Source organism: Saimiri boliviensis, chromosome 11 (assembly GCF_048565385.1).
Source record: "Saimiri boliviensis isolate mSaiBol1 chromosome 11, mSaiBol1.pri, whole genome shotgun sequence".
NCBI classification, from domain to species: Eukaryota; Metazoa; Chordata; class Mammalia; order Primates; family Cebidae; genus Saimiri; species Saimiri boliviensis.
Genome location: NC_133459.1, coordinates 96,990,221 through 97,010,892, shown reverse-complemented (window position 1 = coordinate 97,010,892; position 20,672 = coordinate 96,990,221). Strand labels below are relative to the sequence as shown.

At 34.0% G+C, this 20,672-nt stretch overlaps 1 protein-coding gene across 3 annotated transcripts in view; it reads left to right on the top strand.

Moving 5' to 3' along the window:
* Positions 1-20,672, top strand: part of SYCP1 (synaptonemal complex protein 1) — a 113,462-nt gene that overhangs the window by 24,500 nt on the left and 68,290 nt on the right. For all 3 annotated transcript variants that reach the window (XM_003933505.4, XM_010344057.3, XM_074381518.1), the window contains 4 exons: positions 7,000-7,094; positions 7,594-7,778; positions 8,691-8,758; positions 15,142-15,203. In XM_003933505.4, the coding sequence (XP_003933554.1) occupies positions 7,000-7,094; positions 7,594-7,778; positions 8,691-8,758; positions 15,142-15,203 (410 nt within the window). The remainder of the gene's footprint in view (positions 1-6,999; positions 7,095-7,593; positions 7,779-8,690; positions 8,759-15,141; positions 15,204-20,672) is intronic.

Here is a 20,672-nt window from a genome sequence, read left to right as displayed (position 1 = left end):
CTCCATCTTCTAGGTTCAAGCGATTCTCCTGCCTCAGGCTCCCTAGTAGCTGGGACTACACATGTGCACCAGCACGCCGGGTAATTTTTGTATTTTTGTAGAGACTGGATTATGCCATGTTGACCAGGCTGATCTCGAACTCCTGATCTCAGGTGATCCACCTGCCTCAGATCCATCCACTTTCCCAAAGTTTTGGGATTACAGGCGTGAGCCACCACACCCAGCAAAAATTATTTTTTGAATGAACAAATTCTATGGGAGCACGATGGAGAGGGTTACTAATTTTTCCTAGAGAGACATTTAGAAAGGCATTAGGGAAAAACTTTGTTGAACTGCTTAAAAGTTTACTAGACAGTGAACTGGAGTATAAGTGGAATAAATGGCTTGTGCAGGTCAAGGAAGTAGGAATGTTAGAGTATATTTTTAGTAAACTGATTGGTGTGGCAATGTCTTATCGAACTCAGGCAGATGAAATTGTAAAAGATTCGAATCCCTTTATGAAGGATCCTGAGTGTTATGTCATAGTTAGACTGTCTTATTTAATATTTTTCAAACTTTTTCAATTATTATAAAGAAGATCTATATAAATAGAAATGGATGGTGTTTGTGAAACACCATGCACCTTCCAGAACATTATAGGGATCTTACAGCATTTGTTGTTTTTCTGTTCTTCAAAACATTTTCTTTTTCACGTGGCAAACGATTATCTGGTTCTTGCCAATCTATACCTGCTAATTTCATCTTACTGTCATTACTATATGGTGTACTCCAGATATATTGAAATAGTTTTAACTTCTCCTATATTTTGTGTTCTTTTGATCCCACCCTATGCTTTTGGCTACTTCCTCTATTTAAAATAATTCTCTTCTCTCCACCCCAAATCTGTTGGCTAAATTCTTAGTAATGGCATAAGCATTTGTCTATCTGTCCCCTGTGACTATGAATGTCTTGAGGAGGGATTGTGTCTTAAGTATCTTTGTGTGCCCAGTATATTGTTTTGTACATAATATTAGTTCAATAGTTGGATGAATGAAAGAATACTTAATCTTATGTAAACTGAAAACAAGTTATAGTAATAAATAATTCTATATGATTTCTGTAGTCTCATAGCCACTGAAATGTGTTCATTTAAATGACTTTCATTGTTTTACATATGTATCTTCCACTTGTTTTTCTCTGTGTTTCACTGTGAATATTTTTTACTGATCTGTTACCCCAGTCCTGCCTGTGATATGTCTAATTTGCCTAAAATCCATCTACCGCATTGTTTAAATGAATCATATATTTTTCATTTTGAAGTTTCCATTTGATTACTTATTTAAGAGTTCAGTTCTCTGGTTTTCTCCTCTTTTATTCATCATTGATATTTTATAGCTATTCTCTGTTTTTTCAATATATGTCTCATCTGTTGGTTTATTTCTATTGTTTCTTTTTAAAAACTGTAGTAAAATATGCATAACACAAAATTTACCGTGTTAATCATATTTAAATGTCCAATTCTGTGGCATTAAGTATATTTCACATTGTTATGCAACCATAACCACCATCCATCTTCTCCAAAAACTCTCCATCCAAGAACTCTTTTCATCTTGCAAAATGGAAACCCTGTACCCATTAAAAAATAACATTCCATTCCCTTCTTCCTGCAGCTCCTGGCAACTGCTACTTGATTTTCTTTCTTTTTTCTTTTTCTTTTTTTATCTTGCTGTTTGGGTATTTGTTCTTTTCCTTTGGTGTGCCCAGTAATTTTTTAAATTAAATTCTGCACATTGTACTGAGAAAAATCTTGGAGCTTCCCGATGATGTCTTTTCTCTGCTAGAGAGAAATTGAGGGTGTGTTGGGCTGATTATCTGAATCCTTTTAGAGACTGAGCTAAATGAAAGAAAACTGGCCAAGTATATAAGGCTTTTAAAGTTTTTAATTTTGTTTCTTCAGCTCTTTGAGACCTCTCAAAAGTAAGCTGGTTTTTCTGTACCTTAGTAACAGCCCTCTGCCTGGATTAAGACAGCATTTTAGTCTTTTTCTCATGTCCAGATCAGCAGATGTTAGTTGTACTTTATCAGTTCACTTCTCAGCAGTTTTCTTTTAGGAATCAGCCCTTTTAGTCCTATTATGCCATTCTGCCTCTTCTGGTTGTTTCCAGCATGAGAGCTGGTATGCTACTAGCTACTCCATACTGCCTGGAATAGTCACTTAAATTAATTATGATCGCTAATTTTTGTTTTTAATGTTTGCTTGTTATTACCTAATTTATTTTGTCACTTGCAAAATAGCTATTTGTAACCATTTAGTTGGTTACTAAAGAGTATTAATTATCAAAAATTTAAGGAGACAACAATCATTTTACATGATTTCATTTTTTCTTATGGCTGAACAATATTCCATTTTGTATACATACATACATATATATATATATTTCTTTATCCAGTCATCTATTGATGAACACTGGTTGATTCCATATTGCTGTTATTGTGAAAAGTGCTACAATATGTGTATTTTAATTCTATAGATAGGACATTATAATTACTGTTTTATATGGACAATATTTATTTGGTTTTACCCATGTACTTTTTAAACATTTCTTTGCTCTTCATTTTTTTTTTAATCTTAAACTTTTCATTCAGATCATTTTCTTTCTGTTTTAAAGAGGAATATTTAGAATCTCCTTTAGTGAGAATATGTTTGTGATTAGCTGTCATAGATTCCATTTGTCTGAAAATTTGTTTATTCATTCTCATCCATAAAGGATATTTTTTTTATGTCTTTCTAGGTTGGCACACTGCATGTTATTTCTAGACATTTTTTTTTAGCACATGGAAAGTATCCTCTCTCCCTCCCTCCCTTCCTCCCTTCCTTCCTTCCTTTTTTCCTTTCTCTCTCTCTCTCTCTCCTCTCCCCTCCACTCCCCTCCCCTTACCCTCTTTTTTTTTTTTTTTTTTTTGGTGGCATCTCACTCTGTTGCCCAGGCTGGAGTACAGTGGTGCAATCATGGGCTCAAGTGATCCTCCCAACTCAGCCTCATGAGTAGCTGGTATACAGGCGCATGCCACCACACCTGGCTAATTTTAATTTTTTTTTTTAGAGACAGGGTCTCACTATGTTGCCTAGGTTGGTCTCAAACTCCTGGGCTCAAGTGATCCTACTGCCTTGGCTTCCCAAAGTCCTGGGATTGCAGACTTGAACCACCATGCCTGGCTTACTTTGTTGATTTTATGAAGTTAGTAATATCTTTCCCCTCTCTCATGGATTTTCAGATGTTCTTCATCTTTGAAGCATTTACAGTATGATATGTTAAGGTACAGGCTTAGTTTTGTTTAATAGCTTCTTAAATCTTTAAATTACCATCTATTACTATTATTTCTTGGAAACTCAACAAGAATCTCTTCAGATATTTTATTTATTCTCTGTTTCCTCGTATTCTGAGTAAGAAAAAATGTTGAAGAAAAAAAACCCATGTTGCATTTTGAGAGGCTGAGGTGGAAGGATCACTTGAGCCTGGGAGTGTGAGGTTATAGTGAGCTATGATTGCTCCACTGCACTCCAGCCTGGGTGACAAACTCCAAAAAACAAAAACAACAACAACAACAAAAAACCAAACCAGAAACCAAAATAAAAGCCTACATTAATTTTCTAACTCTTCTTTGACTCTTAATCTCTTTCCTATTTCAACCGTTTTGCTTTTTTATACCTTATTCTAGATAATTTCTATTTACCTATCTTGTAATTCGCTGATTTTCTTCTGTTTCTCACACATTATGAAATCCCCTCCATTTTATTTTTAGTTACTAAGATATTTAAGATGTTATCTTATTTCTTTTTCTAACCTGCTCTTCTACTTTCTGTAGTTTTCTATTTCCGCTTATTTTCTAGGTTGCCTTTTCTTTAAATACAAGAACAATAGCTGTTTTGTAGTCCTTTTCTGATTATCTTTTATCTTAAATGTTTGTGACTCTCATTCTGTCTTTTTTATGATAGTTTTTAGTCAAAGTGCCTTATTTTCTTGTGTGCCTTGTTGTTTTTGACTTTACACTCCTTTTTTTTTTTTTTAACTTGAACAAATTACTTACAGGAATAAGTTAAGGCCTGCCTAGTATGCAGATCACTTAACATCCACCTGGGAGGATTTGCTTTTTTTTTTTTTTTTTTTTTTCCATGTACATGGTAGTTCTATCCATTTAGGACAATCTTAAGTCAGCTTGAAGGCTTGGGGTGTCCTGAACCACTCAGGTGATTTGAACCTGGGCTGCAAATCTGCCTGTGAGTTGTTTTACTTTTGCTTATTCCTTACAGCAAAAGTGTCCCAATTTATTGTACAGAAGTTTACTTCTTAGACTCCCTCTACCTTCTGTTACCTTTGGGTTTTCATAGATCTTAAATTCTTTATCCCATTATATTTCAAACCAAAAGTCCAACTTTGCCAGGGTCTGCAAATGTCCTCTGGACACAAATACGTTTTGTGGTTACTTAATTCTATAGGTTTCTATTTTCTCTTCATTTTTGGCCTGGCAAATTCCTATTTTGTCAGGAGTTTAATGCTTTAATATTCTTAATATTCGATCTTGAATTTTTATTCCCTTTTAGAGGAGTGTTTACATGGCAAAGCTCATCGTTATCCCTTTGGAGTTTTCAGTTTCAAATTTCTGTATCACTTCTGGTAGTTTTATTGATTACTGATACCTTCCTTTAGTTTATAAAGTATATGATAATACTTATTTTTAAATTTCATAGCCAATAATTCTAAAATCTGAAATCTTTGCAGATCTAAGGTGGCATTTTGTTCATTTTGCTGACCCTGTTTATTGTGCTTTGTTTCCTGTTGTGTTTGTTGAATGTGAGGTCATGTAACTTTATCTGTTGAAATTCTTTAAGGCCTGGATTAGCAGTATATATATATATATATATTTTTTTTTTTTTTTTTTTTTTTTTTGAGACGAAGTTTCGCTCTTGTTACCCAGGCTGGAGTGCAATGGCGCGATCTCGGCTCACCGCAACCTCTGCCTCCTGGGTTCAGGCAATTCTCCTGCCTCAGCCTCCTGAGTAGCTGGGATTACAGGCACATGCCACCATGCCCAGCTAATTTTTTTGTATTTTTAGTAGAGACGGGGTTCCACCATGTTGACCAGGATGGTCTCGATCTCTTGACCTCGTGATCCACCCTCCTTGGCCTCCCAAAGTGCTGGGATTACAGGCTTGAGCCACCGAGCCCAGCAGCAGTATATTTTTATGGAGAAAATTTTCATATTGCTTCTTCTAGAATCCTAGGGAACTTCAAACTAAATTTTGGCTTGGAGCTCTTTTGAACATTTTTGCAGTATACATTCAGTTCCCATACATACCTAAGGGCTAGCTTGTGCTTATGATTTTCCACAGGAGACATTTATCACCATCTAGACCAAAAGAAATAGTATCATAATGGACACCACAATAGTTAACATTTCCCTCTCTCCAGATTTACTTTTTCTGTTTTTTCCCCAGAGTTGGACCACTGATCCTTTTATTCTATGTAGTTTTCTCAGAATGGAATTTTAAAAATATAAACTTGGCACATACTTCTATTGCTTAACATCCTTCATTGTTTTGTATCATCTTCATGAATTATGAATCAGAAGACTCTGAATAAGTCATATAAGTCCTGTTATGATCTTGTCATTATTATCTTTCCAATCATTTCTCTTGTGACTTACCTGTTATATTTTAAGCCTTATACTCCTAAAATACATTTTCTTTAGATGCCAGAATCTGTCGTTCTATCTCTTCTGTGTTTTCCTTTGTACATGCCTTTATACTTGCCTATGATCTTTTCTCTCTTAACTCCCATTACCTTGGCTAATTTTTACTGTCTTTCAAATGTTTCAACTCAGCTGTTACTTTCTGGAAGTCTTCTTTAAACTTTATTTTTCTATCTCCCTGTACCTCCAATTCTGATCTTATTTGGCTTAGGTGCCTGCTCTATGTAAACTCCCAGACCTTCTAGTGAGTACCCATCGGCATGATTATTGTTTATTTGCCTGCCTGATCAAAATATTGTAAATATCATGAATATTAAGGTCCAGTTTCTACCATATATCATCATCATCATCATCATCATCATCATAATCGCAGTTTTCACTTATTGATTACTTATTAGACTCTGTGCTTAAGCATTTTAAGTTAAATTATCTTTTTTATTTCTAACAGCAGGGAACTCTTCATAATATGAATAATGATCATTATTCTAATATTCCAGATGGGAAAAGTAGTCAGACTGGTTAAGTATCATGCCCAAGGACAGGTAGCTTAGTAAGAGGAAATCATATAATTTGGATCCAGAGAATATAATGAAATTCTTTTTTCCCTTATTGTTTTTATGATGTTTGAAAATGATTGCACACATATAAAGTATATAGACTTGTATTTGAGACTTAGTATTTAGTAAAAATGGTCTCAAGTGGAGTCAAAAGCATTTATTCATCATTTAATAAGTAAAGAGAATATTTTGAAAAATAAAAAAATGAAGAGAATCAATAATGAAAATAAAATCATGAATAATTTTACCATTAGGAGATAAATTACTTTTCATATTTTAGTGTGTATCCTTTTCTTTTGCGCATAATGTTTAAATATTAAACCCACTCTTTTCTATATTTTATGAATATCCAAATTAGTAATCCATCAATAAAATTTATAGTATTATTTTCAGTGGCTACATAGTATACCATCCCATTTATGTACCTCCATAATTTGTCTACTTTTGGATATTTAGGTTGTTTCTAATGTTTTGCTATTATAAAAAATGTAAATTTTTAAATATTTATTTTTGAGTTCTTGGGAGATAAAAGTCTTAAAAAGTCAATAAAGCTTGATGATGACCAATGTTTGTGTGTCTATATTTGCATATTTCCCCCTCATTTTTGACTATTATCTAATGGAGGAAAAAGACTAATTGTTACAAATAATAATTAGGTTTCTTGGCATATATCTTCTACTAAGTACTATCTATTTACAACTTTCTCTTTTAGAATTACAGAGTGAAAACCTAAAAGAATCAATTGAGAAGCAGCATCATTTGACTAAAGAACTAGAAGATATTAAAGTGTCATTGCAAAGAAGTGTGGTATGATTTAAAAACTGATTAGTGTGTAATAAGTCTCACACTATCAATTAGTCAACAAATATTTATTAAATACTAATACAATGTACAAGGACCTAGAGCTTCAAATAGAAAGAGAAGACAGAATCCTAGTATACAAAATGCTATAGTGTAGAGACATTGCATAAAAACACAACAAAAGTGTAATTAAAATACAAGACCCTGGACAGGTGCCAACAGGGTGGTTTAGATAATAAATTAATACTTCTAAGAATTAGAAGAACCGTGTGGCTGGGTTGGCTAGGAAGGCTCCATGGAGGAGTTAGAATTGTAGGTGGAATTTGGAGAATGGTGAATTGAAATAAGAGTAGTGGCTGGGCATTCCAGGGTGGGGAGGAGGGATAATAGCTAGGAAAATATGCGAGTTGGAATGGGGCAGTAAATGTATGGAAGCAGATGAGTTCAGCTTTTTTAGTTGAGGCCTTTGGATCATTGCTTCTGTTTTATACTTTATTTCATTTAGAGTACTCAAAATACTTTAGAGGAAGATTTACAGATAGCAACGAAAACAATTTGTCAGCTAACTGAAGAAAAAGAAGCTCAAATGGAGGAATCTAATAAAGCTAGAGCTGCTCATTCATTTGTGGTTACTAACTTTGAAACTACTATCTGCAGCTTGAAAGAATTATTGAGAACAGAACAGCAAAGGTAAAATATTTATTATTTTTAATAAATAAAATAAATGAATAAAAACAATTTTACTTTAAATATTCAGTGCCATTTTCTATGCATTGGCAACTGATGTATAATTCATGTAACAACTGTGGTCAGGTGTCTTATGTATAAAGTGGGAATATATTTTAAAAGTTTCACTGGAGTTAAAAAATAGAGTTAAAAAGACTCTTATTTTTCGCTACTTTATATTAAGGGAATATTTTATATAAAGCTGTGTTAAGAGGCCTAGATAATTATTTTTTTGTCTCATTAGCATTAGGGTTAATTCAGTTTGGTAGGATAAAGGAGAACAAGTTTCTCTCTGAAGCCATAGCTTGGGCCTAGCATTATTTTTTCTCCATTGCTTGTGCATGGTGAGAGGAAAGTTAGCTTTTCTAGCTCTCCGAATTTGTGTATCTTTGATTGGCCTATCCAAGTGATTTTTTATTTTTAAAATGGTAAGTTACCTAAGATTCATCTATCCCTATTACTTCAGTTTTATACTTTGAGGAAGCAGAAAGCCAGAGAAGTTAAGCAAATTATACATATTCTCATAATTATATTGTTCCTAAGGCAGAAATCAGTATAATAGTAGTTACGTACGTAATCTTTTTCAAAGTTCTAGGATGCATTAATCTGATTATCATCAACAGAAAGTGACATCTTATAAGCTTTAAGGTATATCTATGTATATTACATAGATGTAATATACAATTATGTATTTATATTAGTAATATCTTATTTTAAAATCTTACACTATATGGCACAGAGTAGGTACTTAATATTTAACAATCCAGTGGGTGAATCTACTCTAAGATATATCAGTTGCTAAATTGCACCAGTGCTGGTTATCAGATAAATTCTGACAAAATAATATTTTTTATTGAAAATGATATATTTTACAAGATTGGAAAAAAATGAAGATCAATTGAAAATATTTACCGTGGAGCTTCAAAAGAAATCAAGTGAACTGGGTAAGACTTAGATAATAATGTGTATACTTTAATAATATTAGCTGATTATACAATCATAAACACTGTTTTGAAATAAAATATAATTTCCCCTCTGTCATTTGCCCGTAGAGATTGTTTGATAATATTTGTATTTTAATATTTGAAGGAAGAAAATAATTTAGTGAGAAATGTCTGTTATTGTTTAATTGAATTTTGAAATTTCATTAGTTTGTCATGTTAGATTATGTACTATTCATAGGAAAATGTGATCCTATTTTATAATAAAGTGTTATTAAAATTCACAACTTTCATGGCCAAAAGGGAGAGACATTCTCTACAGTAGTTATTCTGTGAATTTATGACCATGTAATTAGATAATTCTAATAACCTCTGCTTCATGTTCATAAATCTTCATATCTGTAACTGTGGCAAATTACAAATTATTTTCTAATTTTAGTGAAAAAATATTTCTTGTAAATTAACATATTCATGAATTGGCAAATATTTTATTATTAGATTTAAATACTCGTATAATTAAAATAATTGTCAACTAAAATATTGTCTAGTATTTGAAATGTGTGTTTCACATTTCACAACTAGGTTGGTTGAATTTTTGAACTATATTTATGCTTTTTTTGTGATGCTTAATTTTCTACTGTAGATCGCTAATCTACATCATCTAAAATTGCACTATCAAATGCAAATAATTTTATTTCTTGGCATAACTTTACATTAAAATGGTTATATAAGCCATTTCATTTTTTATTTCTTCTTCAGAGCATAAAGTACTGTTTTAGATCATTATATATACCTATTCTTACTTTCTTTAGAATTGTTTAATTAAATATCTTAGACTAAGGAATAATTTTGTTTCTTAAAATGTCTTTAATGGATTTTATTTGTAACAATTCAGTCTAATATTGAAATTAAGCAGCTGCTATTTGTCATATTAAATATGCAATTGTATCATGTAATTTTCTCATAGTAGAGCAATATATTATGACAAATTTGAAAAAAAAATTCTAGAATTGTGAAATAGAACCTTGTGTCTTTTTTAGTATTGCCTTAGATGTTGTAGGAATGTATAGAAGTAAAATACCATTCTTTTAAGAAATCTCTGATTATTGTTGGAGAAAGCTTGAATACATAAAACCCTAAGGTAATGGTGTCCAAAATGAGGGGGTGAGCAAAATTTCCATTAGGAAAAGGGAATAAAATATTAGAATTTCTATTTTTATTTATTTTTATGTTTTAAATATGTTTAAAAATGAATAATATAATACATATTTATATTTTATAAATTTGTATTTATAAACTGTGTAACATTGGTTATACATTTATGTAAATATAAATATGTATTTGTATTTTATACATACTTATATATTTGGGGTGAATACTTATAGATTTCTTATTATGGAGGTGTGTTAATATTGATACCAAGAGGAAGCCTAAGATAACAATGTGTACTGCATAGTTGGAAAAACTTTATAGAAGAGGTAGATTTAAATTTAAAAGTAGACTTTAAGGCTTCGGATAGTCGTAGATGATGAAGAAGTGTAGGAAGCATCATGTGTAGGAGAGTAGCATTAACAATGAAATAGGTACTCATCTTCTTTGGCTGACAATATAGTCTCAAAACCAGAAATCTTGAAGGATACTCTATACTTTTCTCTTTCCCTTATGCTTCACTGCTAATTGGTTATCTGGTGCTCCTTAACACCTAACTCATAAAAATATAACTAGCTTAAAAGTTTCTAACTCTTAACTATCATTTGAATCTTTTCCTTTTCTTGATTTCCACAGTCCTAGAATAGTTCAAGTTCTCATTTTCTCTTTCTTGGTTTTAGAGTTTCAGCATGCATGTAAAGAACATAATGGTATAAAAATTGTTATTTGTAAAGATTAATCATCAAACCGTGCTTCAGATTACCCCCATTTGTCCTAATCTTTATTCATCCCTTGCTATATTTAACTAACCTTCTGTTTGCTTTGCCTTTCTTTAATAATCTTTTTTCTTACCCCAGCAGCTCTCATTCTTCTTTGTTTCCTGGCTACACTTCACATTCTTCCTTGATGGTATTTTCTTAGGCTTACATCTTAGTTAAAGTAGTCTTCCATGATTTCCTCCGTAGTCTCAATCCTCAAAACACTTTTAACCTATGTATTGCTCAGATATAGCCTGCTCTACTCCTTATATCTCTTAGGTCAGACATCTTTGACCAGTGCTATTATAGTTACAATAGCTTGAGAATCAGTCCATTTGTTTCCAGGATAGCAATCTCTTTTGCCCATTTTCTACATTGCTGCTAGAGTGTTTCTTTAAAAATACAAATCTGATTTTCTATGTGGTAAATTTTAGAGCCATCTCATTGCCTAAGTGCAAACTATTTAGATATCAGGTATCTTTTCATTGTTCATTTAAAGAGTGAGAGTACTGCATACCAAGTGAGTTGAAGCCAACTACAACAGAAAATCTTTGGAAAGTAATCTTTTTTCTAGTATCTTAACTTGTTACGGTTTTCTTTGCTGCTTCATGCATTGCCCATCTTCAATTCAGTCTAATATTGCTCTAAATGTGTCTTATTCTTGTACTCATTTTTCCATATCTGTATTCATCTTTGCCTTCAATTTGATTATATAACAGATTCCCTTCCTAGTATGTTCTATTGCTTCTGCTTTGATTATTACATATATAATCACTGTTGAACTAAGGCTTAGATACTTATACCTTATTTAGTCTTGGATACATAATAAGGAATGCACCAGACATGGTGTTTGTTCTCATGAGGTTTGCACTCTACTTGGGGAGACATACAAAACAAATAATCACAAACAAATATTTAATTATAAATAGGGATAAGTGCTATGAAGGAAATAAAAATGATGCAATGTGTTGGCTGCACTGGACCTGCGGGCCAGGCTCCAGGCCTGCAGACAGCACATGTTGGTGAGTGCCCGCTGTGGTGGTAGAGGCAGGCCTTGTTGACCCTTTATCAGGCTCTGAGGAGGAGTGCTCAGGTGCTAATGGTGGTACATGGGGCAGTGTGATCCCTAGGCTCTTGGACAAGTGTACTCAGGCACTTGAGGGAGCAGGGATAGTCCTGGTGGGCCTATCTTTAGGATCCCCAGTTGTGTTTATGGGTGCTGGCACTGGTGGGCAGGGGTGGGTGATCCCTAGGTCCCTGGTGGAGCACTAGGTGGGTGCTACAGCAGTTGTGGTAAGCTGGGGGAGCCTGCCTTTAGGGATGTGCGAATGTGCTGGGGCCCTGCTGCCAGGGAGGATGGGATTGCTGTTGGTGCCAGCAGCTGTAGGCACGTTTCTGAGGAGCATGTGCTTTCAGCTCCAGGTATTAGCTGTCTTTGAACCTGTACTTATGGTATGTGCCCCCGCTGCTGGGGGCAGTGAGGTTGCTGCTAGTGGCTCTGGCTTCACCTGGTAGCCAGCAGTGGCAGTGGTTGTGGCTGTGAGTAGGATAGCTTGTCCTTGGGGTGTGTGCAAATGTGTGATGTCCCTGTTGGTGGGGTGACATGGGGTTGATGGTGTTTTCTTATGCTTTGGCTCCAGCAGCAGCCAGTAGTAGCAGCTGCAGGAGGAGTAGCCTTTCCCTGGGGCACGAGACGATGTGCTGTAGTCCTGCTGTTGGTAGGGGGCAGGGTTGCTGCCAGTGGGGTACACTTCAGTCTTGGTGGCAGTAGTAAGCAGTGGGTATTTGTAGGGGATGTTAGTGGGGCTCCAGGGATATGAAGATGCAGGGGCTGTTGGGCCCCAGAGCAGGATGTAGTCTCCTGGGGGCTGGGCTCTCAAAATGGCACTGCTTAGGACTTAAAGGATGGGTGGGACCCAGAACTCTCTCTCTGGAGCAATGCCTTTGTGAGCTCGATAGGGAGCTACCTATGTTAATCTCAGGTCCTAAAGGAGTCTACATTGGCTAGGATTGCAGAAGGAATGTGGATGGCTGAGGCTTTCTCATTTACCCTTTCCCTGCCTTAGGGACCCATCCTGAGCAGGCTGCCTAGCTTCCCTCTCCTTCCTTGCCTTAGGTGTTTCTTGACACATCTTTGTTGAATTACAGTTCTTTCTTAGAGGATCTATTTGAAGTGTAATTATCTACTCACTAATTTAGTTCTTCTTTGTGGAGAAGGTAAGTGGGCAAATGCCTCTAGTAAGCCATCTCAAAGCCTCTCTTGTTTTTAAACTTTTGTCTTACATTTTCTACCTCTTTGTTCTTTTTCCTGAATTGGGAGATCTCTCTCTCTCTCTCTCTCTCTCTCTCTCTCTCTCTCTCTCTCTATATATATATATATATATATATATATATATATATACACACACACACACACACTCATATATATATATATATACATATACATATATAAAAATTTGTTTCTCCCTTGCTAATTCAGTCTTTAAATATGTCTGTTTTACTATTTAAAAAACTCAGTTGTCAAATTTTAAATTTCTGAGAGCTCTAGTTAATCTATTTCAGGGATTTGGTTTCCTGTTGGAACATTATACTTAGTAAAATACCTGTTTCTGTATACCCTATTAACTCTTTTTCTTTGGGTTTTAGTTTTTTTCATAGTTTAATTTTTGAGCTTTCTTTTTCATTGTTTTGCTTTTCTTCACAAATTGTTAGTACCTGATTGTTGACTCATATAACTATAAGTATCCGTCTTTTCCTGCATGTGAATTATAATCTAATTCTTCTGATTATAGAAGTGAGTGAGAGTTGCTGTGGGAAAAGGTGGGCATGGTGGCTTGCCTTTTGCTATAGAGGATGTTGATCTCGCTTCGGAATAATAATCTATTGAAAAACTACCTCATATGCCACCCAAATTCCTAGGGTTCTTACTTTATCTTGAGGTGGGCTTTGTGGTAGGAGGATTGTCATCTGGTCTTGTTCCACATAGCCTTCATTGAATTAATGTGAGTTTTTTTTCCCTTAAGGATTCCCTAATTTTCTGGTTTGTTAATAATAGTCTCTTATTTTGTTAATGTTCTTCTTATATATTTTTTTCTTGTATTTTTTTTTTCTAATTTTATAAGATTGGGGTAAGGGAGAATAGAGAGACATGCTCAGTTCACTGTCTTTAATCAATTTTTGAGTCTTTAAAAATTAGGTGTTTTTTCCTGAAATAACACTTTCTGATTAAATAAGCTATGTATATGAAAGATTTTTCTTTTGGATTCTATATTGACATTTTATGTTTCATTAATTTTCCTTAAAGACTGTGGACAATTATTACACGTGTTTTTAAAAATGTGCAGAGTCTGAGAAATTTTCAGTAAGTCTATTTTATCTCCAGCAATCAATAATGATTCTTAACAGTGAGGAAGGACAATATTTCAGAGACAATAAATTTTTAGCTGACAGCTGGACATTTTAGGGAACTCTGTAGGCAGTTTCTTCTTTGGTTTAATTTGTTGTGGGCAGCTTAAAAATATAAGAAAGTTGAAAAATGTAGGAGGCTTGGGCTGGAAAGATTTTAAAATTTATTAGGATAATGTTGAACTCCTGGAAGTGTAGAAAGAAAAACGGAAAGCTTTGTTTTTTAGGATGTCTTGAAAGAAGGCTGTCAGCAAAGAAAACAAGAACAGTAGTTAGAAAACAGGAAGTGTGAATAGTGCAAGGTCTTGACAATCACAGAGGAAAAAACAGGGAGAAGTTAATAGTATCAAATACTCCACAGTGATGAAGACTTGAGAACTGTATCACAAAATGGTTATTGGTGATCTTTAAGATGCTAATTTTATTATTATGGTGATAGGCATTAGTTTTACATGGAGTTCAAAAAGAAATGTGTAGGTAACAAATAGGAATTTGTTGGCAAAACAAAGTAAGAAATTTGAAAGCAGCTTGAAAGGTCAGATATTGTTTATATTCAGATAGAATGTTTAGATGAGATATGGGAAATTAAAGATTCCTCTACATAGAATCTGTGTATATTGGTAGTATAGAAGCTAAAATCTCAGAGGAGGTGGTAATGTTGAATCCAAAGTACAATGCTGAGTTAGCTTTAGAAAAGAGGATCACTTCTTTTAATTTTGGAGTGACTATTAAGAGGCCAGATGTTTAGATAGGGATGAGTTGAGCATAAATATGCATTCTGACCTCATTTCAAATATATTTTATATAGATTTATTGCTTATTTTGCTTTATGAACTTTGGGTTATTTGACTATGGTATTTATAGAAACATTACAATTAATATTTATCTTTTATTGTCTCTGAATAGTTAGAGCTGGACTTCCTCTATGCTTTACATTGCTCTGGTTGCATTTATCTCTCCTGATTTTTCAATTTTGCATAGTATTATGCTTGTTCCTTCTGTCTCTTTTCCTATTCTTTTAATCCAGCCTTTTAACACATGTATTTATTTATTTATTTATTTTTCTTATTTTAGAAGAGATGATTAAGCTTACAAATAATAAAGAAGTAGAACTTGAAGAATTAAAAAAAATCTTGGTAAGTATAGTTTTTCCTATTAATATATAGCAATTACTTTTCAGAAAAATATTGAATCCCTTGACTTAGACCCTCGTACTATAGATGTTATGTACTATTTTCTAAAATATAAAAAATATATTTGGTTTTAAGTAAAGCTGCATTATTATTATTATTATTGAGATGGAGTCTGACTCTTGCCCAGGCTGGAGTGCAGTGGCACGATCTTGGCTCACTACAGCCTCCGCCTCCTGGGTTCAAGCAATTCTCCTGCGTCAGCCTCTCAATTAGCTGGGACTACAGGTGCCTGCCACCATGCCTGGCTAGTTTTTTTGTATTTTTAGTAGAGACAGGGTTTCACTGTGTTAGCCAGGATGGTCTTGATCTCCTGACCTCGTGATCCACCTGCCTTGACCTCTCAAAGTGCTGGGATTACGGGCATGAATCACCGCATCTGGCCCATTATTTTTTATACTAATTTTTATGTACCTTGTTAACTGTCTTCATCAACTTGTTTATATTATTTGAATATGTGTTGATAGCACACTAAGATAAAATTTGCATATTATGTAGCTGATTGTAAATTTGGTAATTTTGGATGTTGTACCCTTTGATACTTTTGAACAATAAAGATGCAATTTTGAAAAAGATGTATGATACATATTCAGTACCTATGTTTAATGTTCAGGTAGAATCATGTTTAGTGAAGATGTAAAAATTTCATTATATTTTAATTGATTACAGTGTATAAAACATGGGTCAGCAAACTTTCTGTTTAACTATCTAGAGGACTAGATAGTTAACATTTTACAGTTTGTGGGTTATATATGGTCTCTCTTCTTTCCTTATTCTCTGCTTTTGCCTCCTCTGCCTTCTTTCTTTTATTTTTAAGAACCTTGTAAAAAAATATAAACCATTCCTAGCTCAAGGGTCTAGGAAAAGAGACTGCAGGTTGAATTTGTCTTGCATACTGGAGTTTTTTGGCTCCTGATGTAGAGAATAATATTGTTTTGATGACTGATATTTGATTTTATATTTACCTATCACATCTCTACCTGATTTTTCAGCTCCTAGTTCTGCTATCCCTTGGGAAGCATTGTTTTAAAATACTTATCTCTTTGTAACTAATAATAATGTTTTCAATGTCCTCGGATTTATTAATGCATACTTATACAGGTCTTAGCTTAAATGTTACTGCTTTTTGAAACCTCTCTTGACACTCCAGGCTGGGTTTAAGTCTTTGTATGGCTTATTTCCATAGCACCCTGAATTTTTCCTTTATAACACTTATTAAAAATGAAATTCATTTATTTTTGGTATTATTAGTAAAGGCTTTATTCACCCTTTAGACTCCTCCTTACTTAGTGTAGCATCTGGCACATAGCAGGTGTTCAATAAATAAATAGTGGAATGAATGTATGCTCTTATAAGGGTTAGGAGCCTTTGTCATGTTTACGGTGTAACTCTAGTACTTAGCACAGAGAGTGACACTTTGTAACACTTTATAAATATTTGTTGAGTGAATGTGAAAGGATTGTCTTTTATATAACAATGCACTTCTGCATGAACAAGGACTGGTTTGGAGGTTTTTTAATTGTTGTAGGAAAAAACTAGGTTCTTGTCACATGACCAGGAAAGATTAGGCTTGCAGACACTTTAAAGGGTGAGTAGTGCATGCTTTATTTGGTGAAAGTGAAAAAAGGGAAACAGGGACTCTAAGCAAAGTGAGAGTCCTACTAGCAAGCTTTCTGCCTCACAGATTGAATCCCGGGCTACCATACAGGAAATAGAAGGGCCAGACTCCTCCCTCCTGCAAATGGCATGACGTTCCCAAGGCCCCACCCTGTCCTCCCAGTGCACAGGCTGGTCGGAGGTTCTCCGGGGAGACCTTTTTACTTGGCTGTCTCATTCCCCACTCTAAAGAAGTACATATAATTGCCATTAGAATAAGGATAAGGATAATGACGAAGATCAATTTTCCTGCTGACAGTGGGTGCTGTTTTGGGAAAATGGAAGTCACATCTCCCTCAGAGACCTATCTAAGGGTTCCTGGCAAAAGGGGCCAATGTCTGAGGCCCCTTTTTTGTTAGTCTTGATAGAAGTTTCTTAATTTTATAGATATTTTCAAATAATTAATTTTTATTTCATTGATTCTTTCTATTGTTTTTCTGTTTTCAATCTCATTGTTTTCTGCTCATATCTTTATTGTTTCCTTCCTTCTGCTGCTTTGAGTTTATTTTGCTCTCTTTCTAGATTCCTAAGGTGAAAGTTTAGACTGTTTTGAGAACTTTCTTTACTATAAGCATTTGCATGCTATAAATTTCCTCTAGTCACCTTTTCAGCTGCATTTCACAAATTTTTATATGTTGTATTCTCATTTAGCTTAAAATATTTTAAAATTTCTCTTGAGGATTTTTTAAAATTCCCATTTAGAAGTCTGTTGTTTACATGTAGTTGGAAGATTTCCTGTTGTTTTTTGTTATTCTTTTCTAGTTTAACTTTGTTATGGTCAGAAAATGTACTTTGACTTTTAAAAAATTCCTAAGGTTTGTTTCATGTATCAGGATATGATATATCATAGTGAATGTTTCATGTGTACTGAAAGTAATATGTATTCTACTATTGTTAGGTAGAGTGTTCTATAGATTGTTAGGTAGAGTGTTCTATCGATTGGAGTCAGTTGGCTGATGGTGTTGTATGAATATATGATTTTTATTGAATTTTTGTGTTTAATTCTATTATTTATTGAGAGAAGAGTGTTAACACTAGTATGATTTTGCAATTGTTTATCTCTTTAATTCTGTCAATGATTGCCTCATGTGTTTTGAACTTCTGCTATAAGCTTCACATTTATATATAACTACCATATCTTCTTGATGAATTGATCCTTTGATTATAATTAAGTGCCCTCTGATATATTTCTGATAATACTCTTTTGTTTTGAAGTCTATTTTCACATATTATTATAGCCACTCCACGTTTCTTAACTAGCTTTCAACCTATATTTGACTTTAGTTGTATGTATGTGTTTATATATAGCCTGCATATAATTGGGTCTTCCTTCTTTACGCACTCCAACAATCACTGCTAAGTTAGACCGTTGATACCTTTAAAAATTGTTGTTTAAGTGTTGATGTAGCTTAGATTAAATTCACCATTTAAAAGTTGTTTTCTGTTTGCTCCTTTTGTTTTGTTTCTCTTTTAAATTTTCTGCCTTCTTTTTGGTTATTTTAACATTTCTTGATATTCCATTTTAATGTATCTACTGGTATTTTATCTATACTTCTCTGCATTTATTTTTGTGGCTGTTCTAGGGATTATAACACGTATCCATTCATTACCTTGTCTGTATTGAGTTAATGTTGTACCACTTCATGTTAAATGTTGAAACTTTTTGATGATTTATATCCTTTTCCCACTTTGTCCTTTATGCTAGAGTTGTCATATACTACACCTACATGCATTTACATTTTGAGAAGACAGTGCTGTAATTTTTGCTTTAATAGTCATATTTTTAAAATAACTTGAGGAAAAATGATCTTTTATATTTACTCCAATATTTACCACTTGTGATATTCTTCATTTTTTTCCCTGAAGATCCACATTTACCTCCAATAATGTTCTCATTCAGCCTAAAGAACTTCCTTTAGTATTTCTTGTAGTGCAGTTCTGTTGTTGACAAATTTTCTTAGTTTTTCTTTTTGAATGTATTATTTATTTACTCTTCATTTCTGGAAGGATTTTTTTTTTTTTTTTTTTTTTGGTATAGGATCATCGGTTGACAGTTTTTTTTCTTTCAGCACCTTAAAGATGACATCTTATTGTCTTTGATTCTCTGTTTTCTAATGAGAAACTCACATACTTTCAAGATTTTCTCCTTAACTTTGATTTTCCAGCAGTATGTAAGTGAAGTTGAATTATTATATTTAAGATTCACTGCACTTCATAAATCTGTACATTTTTTTTTTCTTGAGACGGCGTTTCACTCTAATTGCCCAGGTTGAAGTGCAATGGCGTGATCGTGGCTCACCACAACCTCTGCCTCCCTGGGTCAAGTGATTCTTCTGCTTCAGCCTCCCCAGTATCTGGGATTACAGGCATCCACCACCACGCCCAGCTAATTTTTGTATTTTTAGTAGAGACAGGGTTTCACTGTATTGGCCAGGCTGGCGTTGAACTCCTGATTTCATGATCTGCCCACCTCGGCCTCCCAAAGTTCTGGGATTACAGGCATGAGCCACCACGCCTGGCCCAAATCTGTAAATTTTTAACTTTTTTCAGATATGGGAAGTTATGGCCACTTAAGTATTTTTCTGCCCTATTTTTTCTGTCTTCTCCTTCTAAGATTACAATTATACATTGACTGGTCTTTTCAGATTGTTCCACAGGTTCCTGAGGTGCTATTTATTTTATTCCAATATTTTTTCTCTTTGTTCTTCAGATTATCGTTTCTGTTGTTATGATAGTCAGATTCAATGTCTCTTTCCTTATAATCTCCATGTGCCCCTATAAGCACCCCATGAATTTTTTACCAGTCCTAAGTTTCCATTTGTTCTTATTTTCTATTTCTTTCCTTAGATTTTCTATCTTTTTATTCATTTTAGGAATATTTCCTATACCTGATTGAGTATAATTGAATTAGCTGCATTAAAGTTCTCACCTGTTAAAGTTCTCACATCTTAGTTATACTGAAGTTAGCATATATTTGTTGCCTTTTCCCTTGAGAGTGTTGACATTTTACCAGTTGAGTAATGTTGAGTATGTTGAGTAATTTTGGATTATATTCAGAGCATTGTTAAGGTTATTATATTAGTCTGAATAATGTAAATGTTTTTGTTTTATCTATCAGTTAGCTTGCTAGATTTAGAAATAAATTTTATTTCACCTTCTGTGAATGGTGCTTCAAATCTTAGTTTAATTCTCTGAGACTTTGATGTACTACTTTTGACTTGTAAATGAATGTATGCTTCATGGGTTGTTTTTAAATTTATGTAGTATTCATATATAGGATCAGGAGATTACTTTCGGTGATTCTTTGTTCTGTATGATTTCTCTTTCATATTCTGGCAGCTGGTCATGGTTCCCAGGGCTCCTTTCCGTTGTTCTACCAAGTTCCTCCAGCAAGAGAGGTGGTGGGGTTTCTATTGTAGTTTTAGCTGCCTATGCCACACTGCTTAGCAGTGACATTTCACCAGTGGGACAAAGCTACCAAAAACTGACAGACTAACTCCTCTTCCAGCCACTTGTGTTAATTTTTTTTTCACTTGTTAAAATCCTTATGTTATATATATATGTCTTTCTCTATCTCTCTCTTTCTCTCTCCCTCTCCCTCCTTCTTTCTTTCCCTCTCTATCCCCCTGTCTACACACACACACACACACACACAGACACACACACACACAGACACACAACATATATATGTATTTATATATTTTGTCCAGAGTTTATAGTGGTTTTCAGTGCAAGAGTTGGTCTCTAGGCATGAGATTG